General features: G+C 45.0%; 1 protein-coding gene across 4 annotated transcripts in view; it reads left to right on the top strand.

Moving 5' to 3' along the window:
- The window catches only part of LOC147023587 (uncharacterized), a 134023-nt gene that overhangs the window by 105361 nt on the left and 16366 nt on the right, over window positions 1–12296 (top strand). For all 4 annotated transcript variants that reach the window (XM_085889107.1, XM_085889108.1, XM_085889109.1 and 1 more), the window contains 2 exons: window positions 6392–6530; window positions 9417–9486. In XM_085889107.1, the coding sequence (XP_085745233.1) occupies window positions 6392–6530; window positions 9417–9486 (209 nt within the window). The remainder of the gene's footprint in view (window positions 1–6391; window positions 6531–9416; window positions 9487–12296) is intronic.

Here is a 12296-nt window from a genome sequence, read left to right as displayed (position 1 = left end):
AGCCTCGTCCTGGTGGAGTTGTTGCTCTCTTCATCAAAGACTCTATTCCTCACTCTCCTTGCACTGCTCTCACTCCCCCACACCCCCAGGAATACCTCTGGCTTCGTCTTCCCCTCCACTCCCACCTCATGTTTATATGTGTACTGTACCGTCCACCGAACAGTGATGACTCCATCTACACCTCACTATCCGAAAACATGGACCATCTTCTATCTTCTCATCCGAACTCTCTCTTCCTCTTATGTGGTGACTTCAATTGTCATCACGCCAGTTGGCTAGGTGTGGGTACCTCTCTCACCTGCCATGGCACCTCTGCAAAAGCTTTCTGCGACTCATTGGGACTGACTCAATCGGTCAATTTCCCGACCCGGATCTCAACCAATGGTACTCCATCTCTTCTGGATCTGATTTTGACAAATTTCCCTGACAATATCTGCTGCTCTTCCTTCGCTCCAATTGGTTCTTCTGACCACGTCTTTGTTAAAGTGGACATCTCTCTGGCTGTTATCAGAGAACCACCTCACCGCCGTCGAGTCTGGCATTTCACTCAAGCCGACTGGCAGGGTCTCCGAGCAGCCATCAAACTTACAGACTGCTCTCCTATCACTACTTTCTCAAACATCAACTCATCCTGGGAATTCTTTCAAAGAAACTTGCTCTCCCTCATGCACAGATTTATCCCCTCTCGTGTTCAGTTGTCCTACCCTTCCTCCCACCCTTGGTTTACTGAAGCTTGTGGCGAGGCAGTTGTCTTGAAACAACTTGCCTTTGCCCTCAGTTGGGTTTGCTTTCGATGAGGCAATCTCAGTTCTTTCCACAAAGCTCGGAACAAGTGTGTATCTACCCTCAGGAGAGCCAGAAAACAACATCTTTCTCATCTCAAGTCTGAACTCTCAAACCTCTCCCCCTCCTCAAAATCCTGGTGGCGTTTAATCAAATCTGTTTCTGGTGTATGTTCCCCCTCCATCCCCTCCCTTACCTCAAATGGCCGCACTGCTGATTCCACACGTGATAAAGCTGAATGTCTAAACTCAGTGTTTGCAGCTAAATCTTGTGTCCTAAACCCATCACTATCTCAACCCACTTTATCCAGTCGCACACAACTGTCCCTGGACTCTGTATCTTTTTCTTCTGACAAGGTGGAGAGCTTGCTTTCAAACCTCGAGTCAGATTCTGCAACCGGTCCAGACGGTATCAGCCCACGTGTCCTCAAAGCCTGCTCTTCTGCTCTTGCTCACCCTCTCTCTGTTCTATTCACCCTCTCATTTGCCCAAGGTCATCTGCTTGGAAATCTGCTAACATCACTGCCCTGCATAAAAAAGGTGCAAAAACAGATCCCTGTAACTACAGACCAATCAGCCTTCTCCCAATCATCAGCAAGGTGATGGAATCCATCATCGCTTCTGACATGAAATCCTTCCTCTTCTCCAATGGCTTGATTTCCAATCATCAATTTGGTTTCAGACAAGGTCACTCTACCCTGGATATGCTGCTTCTGCTCTCCCATCAATGGATGGAGGTCCTCAATGCCAGACAGGAAATCCGAGCCGTATCCCTGGACATATCACGTGCTTTTGACACAGTCTGGCACCCTGCACTACTCACCAAACTCTCTTCCCATGGTATTCAAGGCCATCTCCACTCATGGCTCGCAGACTTCCTCTCCTGTCGCAGTCAACGTGTGGCCTAAATGGAGTTCTTTCATCCTCTCTTCCTGTGCAGGCTGGAGTTCCTCAAGGTAGCGTTCTGGGCCCTGTTCTTTTTCTGGTTTTCATCAATGATCTCTCGGACTCTCTGGAAAATCCTCTATTTCTCTTTGCCGACGACTCCACCCTCTGCCGTACCATCTGTCATCCCTCAGACCGGCAAGCAGCAGCTTCTTCGCTCACTGCAGATCTGGATAAAATCACAAACTGGTCCAACACGTGGAACATGTCTTTCAATCCAGACAAATCTCACACTCTCACTATGTCTCTCCGAAAGGACCGTTTAAACCCCCCCCTCCCCCATCCACTTTCTCAACAATCCTCTGGAAGAAGTCTTTTCTTTCAAGCTTCTGGGTCTCAGTATCTGCCATGACCTTTCCTGGGAAAGTCACATTTCCAACCTCGCCTCAAAAGCCAGTCACCGACTGGGAGTCCTCCGTCGTGCAAAGTCCTTCCTCGGCCCTCTTGAGCTCCTGACCACTTACAAAGCTTTTGTCCGTAGCTTGATGGAGTACTGCTCTCCCCTCTGGGCTGGTGCTCCTGCCTCCCACCTTTCTCGGCTTCACGCTGTCGAAACCAGGGCATTTAAGATCATCGGCATCTCCCGCAATGAAGCTGAGTCTTTGGGCCTCTCACTCAATCACCGCAGGTTGGTTGGTGGTCTTTCTGTCTTCTACCGACTCCTCTCCAGCCTTGCCCCCCCTGCTCTCTCTCTCTCTGCGATTTGTCCCCACCACATTTCCACAGGGCGCTCAAGGTCCGCCAACAACCCCCTTCTGGTAAAACTACCAAAATCACGAATCACTGCTCATCTTCACTCTTTCATTCCTCTTTTTTCCCGCCTTTGGAATAAACTTCCTCACTCTATTCTTTCCCATTCTTCCCTCCAGGCTTTCAAAACAGCTGTTCACCACCACCTCTTATCTTCCCCCATCCAAATCCTCGATGTTTTCTACCAACGATAATCCACCCAAGCCCACTTCCTTCAATTCCCCTGCTTTCCTTCCTGAAAGTCCCTGTAATGTCCATCTTCTCTTCGCCATGTTCCCCGTCCCATCCCCATCCCTCTCCCTTCCACAGTTCACCTAATGTGTCTGTTCCCCACTGTTTTGTCCCTTCCACTCCCGCCCCTCTTGTCTCATGCCTCCTTGCTGTGAGTTGTGTGTTAGCTCTCATACAAGCCTCGACCAAGGTATACAAAAAATATATATATATATATATATATATATATATATATATATATATATATATATATATATATATATATATATATATATATATAATTGCATTATGGTCTCAAGACCTGCACTGGATATGTTTTCTGACTACCATCTCGATCATTATTTAAACTCGTCCAGCGGTTTTATGCCCATGTTGGTCATCTTTGTCATTGGTGTTTTTGCAATAGATGTTAGTGGACAGTCACGTAAAGATTCATTTTGTTTATTGATCTCGACATGCAGCAACAACCCAACATTTCCAGTGCATTTCCTTTTCATCCACACTTGTAACTTTTGCAAATGCGACGAGAGCGAAGTCTATGACATGCCATCGCAAATCCCCATGCTTCTCACCTAAAGCAAAGTTGAAAGATGGCAAAAAGTTCCACCAGGGATGATCCAACATCAAATTTTGAGTGAAAAAAAATTTTCCCCCATTTTTACCCCGTGATGCAAAGATCTGGGGGCAAGAACCAGGGACCAAATCCAAAAAATTCATTACATATTTCATGTATCTCCCAATACAATGTTGACTGCATATTGTTGTGGTTACCAGATTCGCAAACCACCATTCAGGTCCCTTAGGTGAGGTATCTCGGTAAGTGCATGTGTAGTTAGGCCCAAACCCGTTGTCTAGTGGGAATACATGTCATTTATGCGAGCTGCGACTCTTCAGGATAGCCGTTTTTCTTTTACTATCTTTATTTTGGACCAACCGCCATGATCACAACCACAACATCAACCACCGACCACAACCACCGCTTCACCACAACCGCCACGACCTTCACGCACACCTCACAACCGTAGCATCGCCACCGTTCTTGCCCCGCTGTGGGTACCGGTGTTGGACTCATGCAGAACGCGCGTCGAACAGCGTGTACAAAATCACGGATTTTGTGCTTCAAAAACGGATCAAAAACGACACACGCCCACTTTTTGCCGTCCAATCGGTGAGCGAGGGGCGAATTGGCCCCGCCCCCAGAACGATCGATATATGCAAATTTGTGGATCAAAAAGCCTTCACGCCCACTTTTTCTCGGGCCAATGGGGAGCGAGGTGAAAGGTCAAAGGGAGGGGGTCAAAGGCGAAGTTACGGGGGGATAAAAGGACGGTGTTCGTCAGTCAGAGTTGGTCGGAGAGTCAGCAGAACGAGAACGAGGAGTCGGAACGAGAGAGTCGCAAACGAGAACGAGAAGGAGTCGAGAACGAGAAGGAGTCGGAACGGAGGGGACGAGTGTGGAAGACTGGAGCCCGAAGCCGGCAGTGGCTGGAGAAGCTGAAGAGAGTCGGACGAGGGGGTGCTCGCGTCGGTGCCAGGAGCTGCATGCCCGAGGGAGGCCGGCAGCGCGACCTGGCCGAGGTGGAGACGCACACCAGGGATAATAAAGATCCTCTATACCCCGAGCATCAGCAACCCCCTCCTGTTTCCCCCCCGCGCTGAGATAGTGCGACCAAGGGGGCCCCGTTCCCACCCCCTGCCAGGACTGTCCACGAGGCCCGCGGGTTGCGGGGCCATCGCCGCTCCGCGTCTCATCACCAGACGGGTAGGCCCGACCCGGTCTCGGCCTCAGGCCTACCTCATTCTTGGGGGATTTCTTTTCCTTGGTTTTGGGTATGTGTTGTCGGCGCCGTCTGTGAAGTAGAATTGTATAAGTGTTGCCGTGTGCTCGGTAGTCGGTATTAGCTCTGCACTGTGTTTTCACTTTTATGTTTGCTTTTTGTGTAAATGGAATTGTGTTTTCTTTTTTGTGTGCATTTGGTGGAATTGTATTTGTGTGCTTTCCGTTCGTCGCGAATAAATGTGCTTTATTGTTGAACTGTTCTCCCGCTTCGCTTCGTCTTTTCCCCCATTGAACCCTCATCTTGCTTCACGTAAAGGGTTGGTAGTGGGCTGAATACGCCCGATAATTAATCGAACCGTCGAGGTCGACGATAACACCGCTCGGTTATTCTGATAGTACGGAACGGGTCGCTTAAGTGGCCCGTGTCCGAAGTCGACCTGCGGCGAGGTGCGATCGCCCGGTCTACCCTCCGCGTGGGTACTTAGGTAGTTCGAATTTGGCGAGCAACCCTATCCCACGCGGGGGCTGATTGGCTCGATCGCGGTGAGACCGAAAGGTCCACCCGTGACTGGTTCCCGGCGTTAGTCCGAGAGGGTCACGACTGGATTGTCCGTCCGGTGGGCGACGTGCTGCGATTCGAGTTACGTGGCCGTCGCACGCCGGCGGGCGCGAATACCGCAACAATATGATTAAAAAATGTTTAAAAATGTGGCCGTAATTGCCTCTTTGGTATTTGACCTTTTGACCCCACCCCAATGGGGTGGGCCAAAAATAATACTGCTCTTGCAACTTCTTACCATGTGGACATAACTACCATGTTTGGTGAATTTCTGCCAAACCGTTTAGGAGGAGGTAGCGTGAAGGACGGATGGACAGACAGATAGATAGATCGAGCTGAGTACAATATCCTCTCCCCCCCCCCACCACCCCCGGTTTTTTTTCTTCAAAAGGCTTGGGGATAACAATACTTATCCCTTCCTCATCTGCTTCCTACTTGCCCTTCCCCTCCGCACTCAACCCAGTCACTTAAGGAAAAAAAGTAAATGTTTCGGCAAACAAGGTGTCGTCGAGTGAAAAAGCATGTTCTGCTGGGGATTGTAAAAAAAAATTAAAAAATAAAAACATGGGACACCCCAACACAGAACCAAACATGAAATTCCCATCTGCAGTTGATTCAAACATGCAGCATACTTCGAGGCCTCTTTTGAGTTTTTATGCGTGCACCCAAGGATATCGTTGGTGTTGTACTTTTTGTGCACAAGTCCACAAAACGGTATCACGACGCGGCCTTGAAATGAAAACCAACCCATTGTATCTGTTGGAAACCTTGCCTTCAAAGTATTGTGACAATTTTACTCCATCGCTGATATTTGCATTCTGTGTCCTAATCTTCGTGATGATTAATAATTATTACTCATTAGAGCATTTTTTTTTTTATCTGAGTGACAAGCTTCAGACCTGCCAAGACTGCCAGTGACATTCCCCATCTCCACAACCAATGTTTCAGACTGTGTAAAGTCAGTGAAATGACATTTGAGACCCATAGCCTTTTACTACCATTCTTCAGGTGATGAACAATGTCTGCTTCTTTTGTTGCTCGACTTGACGTGCTATGAATGTATCAATAATCTGCAACAGTAACTAACTTTTCTGGCCTGTAATCTGTAATTTCTGCTGTTTCAAAACTTTTACTTGGCTGACGTTTTGTCAAGCACTTCCTTTGCCCTTTTTACAGAACAAAAGTCCTCGTGGTTATGATGAGCTGAAATGCTCTGCGAGGATTCGCTAAATTAAACTTGCCATGATGATAACATTGTAGTGTTATGAACCCGGTATCGTACAACTCAAATTTTAAGCATTAAATGGTTAAAAGCATGAAATGCAGTATTGTGCTCTCCTGTAGGGCCTACCTGGATGCGGATATCTCGTTGCACAATGAGCAGGTCATGTCGCTGCTCGAGCCAGTGCGCATGTACACCAATGCGACAACTCGTGAGCTACTGCGGCTTGTTCTTGTCTATGACATTGTGGACTCCATCAAGGCAAGAACACTTGAGTCTAACCATAATTTGAACTTCACTTCTGCTTATACTTCTGTTTTTTTTTTTTGTATTCTTGCTTGATTTTGAAAGATAGTGTAACTTTACTCGCATAACACGCCATCCCATATGGGTGCAGTATAGCACAACGTGATTGATGTTACGCCATTGCTGTTGGTTGGATAACGGGTTATAATCGTATACATGTTAAAATGGAACTTCCAACTAGTTCCAGTCTGTGAAAGGTACAAAACTACCAACTGTTAAAAGTAGTGTCGGCTGTGACGGTGCTATCCGTAATATCTGTTTCTCTGTGTAGGTTTGAAAAGCCTTTGATTTTGGCAATGCCAGCCAACCCCTTGTGAAAGAAAGCAATTCACTGGCGTGTTTCTCGCTTGCTGGCATTTTCTGTTGAGAGGCACCTTATATAGGACCAGAGAGTTGGTGTCAAAGCCACCCAATGCTCGCCTGTTTATACATTTATCGTTTTTAAAAGACTGGTCTAATAATATTTTTTATAAAGCATTGCAGTGAAGTCTGATCCAAATAATTTTAAAGCAATATATGTATTTGTATATTGTAATCAGTAAAAAATAGTATGGTAGATAAAAACATTAGAAAGGAAATAACTTGCACCAAAAACTTTAACATTTTCACACTTACGCTAACGCTGACGCTCATGCCGGGGGTATCGCTATAGCTCTCTGTTCTTCAAACAGGCGAGCTAAAAATGAGTTAAAAAGAAACATATTAATAAAGCTAAGCATTTGTACGTTAGCCACAAGACAAAAGTACATGGTCAGTCTATTACACATACACCTTGGATTTAAGGCCAATCTGCTGATCATAAAAAAAGATGCAATGGCTTGCAAAAGTTATCACATTTTGATGCCATCTGAGCATATTTCTTGATTCTTTCAAATCAAACTTAATATATGGTCTTCACAAGCTACTCCAAAGTGATAAAGCAGAAAAAAACGAAGGACTCCCAGACCTGTAGCTTATCTGGTCCTAGCCTAATGTTGTAACCTAAATTTGGTAGCATTCTAACTGGTGGGTCTGGAGAGGCCGGTTTTAAAATGGATGAAAGTGATTCCCCCCTCCCCTCCCCAAAAGTTGACCAAGTCAGCCATTTTGACACACTTCTGGTCACGTGATCGGCATGACCTCCACAATTTAACTTCCTTTACCCTGGCCTACGAACTAATGTTGTCACCCAAATTTAGTTGCATTCTCACTGTTGTGTCTGGAGAATATTTTTGAAGAAATTTACTAAGTCGGCCATATTGACCTACTTCGTCATATCACCGGAAAGAGCTTTGCAATCCCCATTACCAGTCAGGAGCGGAACGTTGCTGCCAAATTTCAGCCGGATCAGCCCAGCGGTTTGGCCGGAGAAGTCAAAATAGGAAACAGCTCGATGATATACGATGACAATACCTTGTCGGGAATTCCAATTACAGATAAGCTAAAAATTGATCTTCCCCACTTATCTAAGGGGTTGTAAGGTGCAACTCACTTGGTCAACCAACAAAGCAAACATGAAGACCAAGGAGTTTTCAAAAAAAGTCAGACATAAAGTGGTGGAGAAGCACTGTTCAGGAGAGGCTTATAAAAAAAATTCAAAGTCCCACATTATTAATACTGCAGGCCTGAGGACAAACATCAGTCGAGACAAAAATTGAACTTTTTGGTCTAAATCCAAAGCGTTACGTCTGGCGCAAGTCTAACACTGCATACCACCCAGTCAACACCATGCCGAATGTCAAGCATGGTGGTGGCAGCATCATGGTATGGAGCTGCTTTTCATTAGCAGGGACTGGCAAGCTTGTCAGGATAGAAAGGACAATGGACGGTGCAAAGTACAGGAGAATCATTGATGAAAACTTGTTTGAGTCAGCCATGAATCTGAAACTGAGTAGGAGATTCACATTTCTGCAGGATAGTCATCTGAAGCACAAAGATAGTCACACTGGAGTGGCTGAATAAGAAGAAAATAAATGTTCTTGAGTGGCCCAGTCAAAGTTCTGACTTGAACCCAATTGAATATTTATGGTGACACTTGAGGATTGCAGTCCACCGACGATCCCCCATCAAACTTGGTAGAACGAGAGCAATTTTCTTGTGAAGAATGGGCAAAGATTTCACCATCTCACTGTGCAAAGCTGGTAGAGACCTTCCCAAAATGACTCACAGCAGTCATTGCTGTAAAAGGTGCTTCCACCAAGTACTGATCGAAAGGGCTGAATACTTTTACAACCAGTGAATTTTGATTTGTACATGTTTTTTGCAGGTATTCTTGGCATGTAACCTCCTTCAACTATAACAGTGTTTCGTTTGATCTCTTCAGTTGGGAATAAAAAAAAGTTAATTTGGAAAAATTGTTTCTGCATAATCTGCAATTCTTGTAAATGTGGCATTATTGGGTAGGGGGTGAATACTTTTGCAGGCCACTGTACATCCTAGCTCACAGAACCAGAATGCATGGTCATTGGATAAACATTTTCTGCTTGGGGACAACACACTTTTGTCAGCATTGAGTATACCTGGCAAGCCATTCCATGGCAATTATATTCCGTGGCACCTTTTCACTGGAATGGTGATTGTGAACCCATGTGCCACATCAGCAATTGTTTCAAGAGTCCTGACTAACGGAGGGTGCTTGCCACGTATCCACCCTGTTTAGGCATCCAGTACACAGTTAATGAGGATTTTTGCGTTTGTTCTGGGAAATAATATGAAGTTAAAATGGAACTTCTTTCCACTGAAATACACAGAACTGTCTGCTGCCACACTGCTAACTGCAGCATCAATCAGCTTGAAGGCTTTAGGCCATGTTGGTGTTTCTTTTGTGTGCATTACTCACTTGTTTTTTCTTTCTGCCTCCAGTTCCTACTGATCTTATGGCTCTCAACATACGTCGGAGCCTATTTCAACGCTTTGACTCTACTCATACTGGGTATATTTTTATTTTTACAATTTTCATTTTTTTGTGGAGTATTACCTATTAGGTTTTCATGTAAAAATATGTAAATATTGATTGAAAGGTTAGTTAAGGTATGCTAATATTCTTGCTACCTTGTTCATTCATTCCTTTTCCAGGGCTGACAGGATGACTTGGAGGTATGCCCACTCGCCTCTAATCTGTCGAGCCAGGGTTCGAACCCCGACCCGGCTATAAACTCATCCCGGTGTTTCACAGGCAAGGTGATTCATCAACGTGTGTGCCGTCCCTCGGATGGACGTTAAACGGGCGTTCCGTCTGCCAGCATTTGTTGGCGGACGTTAAAGATTCCATGGTGTCCTTCGTGAAGAGTAGGCGAGCTATCGCCGGCATCATGGCCAAATTCCAAAATACTGCCCTAACCAGCAGAGGGCGTTGCATCAGCAGCACAGCCACGCCCTCAGCCAACAATGCTACCCTGCAGCCTTGTGCTGCACACGAACGAAGAACACTATTCATTGTCTAGCAAAGTCAGCTTTTCCTGTAATTTCTCTTCTGATGCATAGCCACCAGGGAGGGGGTACTGTGTAATTTTAAAAGCAATTTTTCAGTTATAAATCCATACATAAAACTGTTCTTTTTTTGAGTCCCTCGGACTCTGTATAGAATTGATTGATGAATTTTGTGTGGACAGTGGCGTGAAAACGGGAAATCAGTGGGGGTGGGGGGCGAAAAACACCTCAATGGATAGGTTATGAGCTGTAGTTGTGCACCTTGACACTGGTTTTTTGACAGACATGAAGACGCGAGGAAAAAATGGTATTTTTAATCGTGCTAATATACTATATTGCGAGACGCCAACCATGATGACGCTGCTAAACATCTACTCGCCTAGCGGCAGCACCTTCCGCTGTGTATCTATTCATGGCGCCACCTGGTGGTCCTTGAGGACTCGTATGTTCAAAAGAACATACCCTTATATATATTTTTTAATCTCTGATATGCACACTTACATTTGCCAATGGCAACTCCTGTAGGCAAAATCATTTTAGCCTTTCCCTTAACAAACCAATTATAATACCTATTTGATCCATATTGAACTTTGTAACACATCTGCCATTGTTTGGGACATTCCAATTTTATTTCATCTTCATTATGACAGTTCAAGAGAAACATTTTCTCGAAGACATTTTATTCCCGTGAAATATCACTTCGTTTGATTTGCTGTATTAGACAAAACAAAAATAAGTTGAAAACATTGTTTATTTATTTTTTTCACCTGGTGAAGACAGCAAGCTGGTAACAGAATTGGCCAGACCATGTTGATAACAGCATTGTCGGGCTGCAGGGATATCCAACAACAACAACCAAATGACCATTGCTCGTCCATCTATCTGCTTCCTGGATGTCATTGCAGCATGACACTTGTGCACAATACATGTTGGGAAACACTTCCAGTGCCGTGTGACATTGGTTTTAAAAGTTTTTGTTTTAAGTTAAAAAAAAAAAAGTGCAATGATGCTTCTTTTGTTGCCCAACCAGAACGGGGTGAAAAGGTTCTGTTTGATTTGTAAACAAACGATAGTTGTGATTGAAGATTCCAAGGCGAAGCATCTTCACGAGACTAATCGGTGCTCCTACGATGCAGTTATTGGTCGGAGAAAGCAATAGCTGTAGTAATTGTGGAAGAGACGTCCAGCTTGGCAGTGTATTTTCAAGAATGTGACCCAAGCAAGTGTGAGCTACCAATGTCGTGGCTCATAAAATTGTGACGTGCAAGCAGTTTGGTGACTGTGAGTTTATTAGAGCACAAAGTTGGTGGATTATAATGTGCTGCATTCTGTAAAGTCAGCTTGTCTAAATTGACAATCATGCTGAGCAAGAAGACATTGGTAATGATCCCTTTATGATCCCAGGAAGAAAATATGTATTGTGGCACTCTGAAACAGGGAAGTTGTTGAAGAATGAGATGCTGACTTATTAATTACCATCATTGTACGTGTACTCGAGAGGAAGCATGTCATGAACGATTGGTCAAGTGTGTAAACTTCAAGAACAAAGGCCTGAATCGCTTCAAATTTTATCTTGGAGAAATCCGAAGCCGAATTTGGAGACGTCAAATTCGCTGCAGTTCGATGGCTGAGCGGAGGTGTCATTGTGACTTGTTTATTTTGAGGAACAAGATTGCTGACTTTATGAATCAAAAATGGAAAGCCTTTCCACATTTAAGCGATGCTGAGTGGATGTGTGCCTTGGTTGACGCATCACCATTCTTCTCAACGAACTGTGGCGAAAGCTGGAAAGCGGCAGTAAGCTCTTTTGGGCCCAAGTTACTGTATTATGTTACAAAACTTACCCATAACGTATTCGACGTGTGCCAGCGTATTCGCCAAATTTTTCATACGTCGGCATACGCTGGCTAAAACATCAAGGTGTGACAGGGCCTTTACAGCAGAGGGAAAGATGGTTACAAATACACAACATTGGGTTGGGGACACAATATTTGGAAGCAATCACAGAAGTGATGCATTTGGCCTTCTTATGAGTTGGAGTCTGCTGTGGTGCCATTTGAATAGGGGGAAGGGATGGAGGGTGACACACACCAGAGATTGACTTAGCAAGGTGCTACCAAGTTTGAAAGTTCACTCTTGCGGTTGGACAGATGCTTTTTGGCTCCCCTGACAGTGGATACACACTTATTGCGGGCTTTTTGGAATGGGCTGAGATTGCCTTAAATCGGGTTTGCTTTCCAGAAAGAGAATGCAACTTGTTTCAGAGCAATTTCCTCACCACAGGATTCAGTGTTGCATGGGTGGAATGATGGG

Source organism: Eptatretus burgeri, chromosome 7, assembly GCF_056783735.1.
Source record: "Eptatretus burgeri isolate ZD-2024b chromosome 7, Ebu_testis_v1, whole genome shotgun sequence".
NCBI classification, from domain to species: domain Eukaryota; kingdom Metazoa; phylum Chordata; class Myxini; order Myxiniformes; family Myxinidae; genus Eptatretus; species Eptatretus burgeri.
This window is presented reverse-complemented; position numbering and strand designations above follow the sequence as displayed.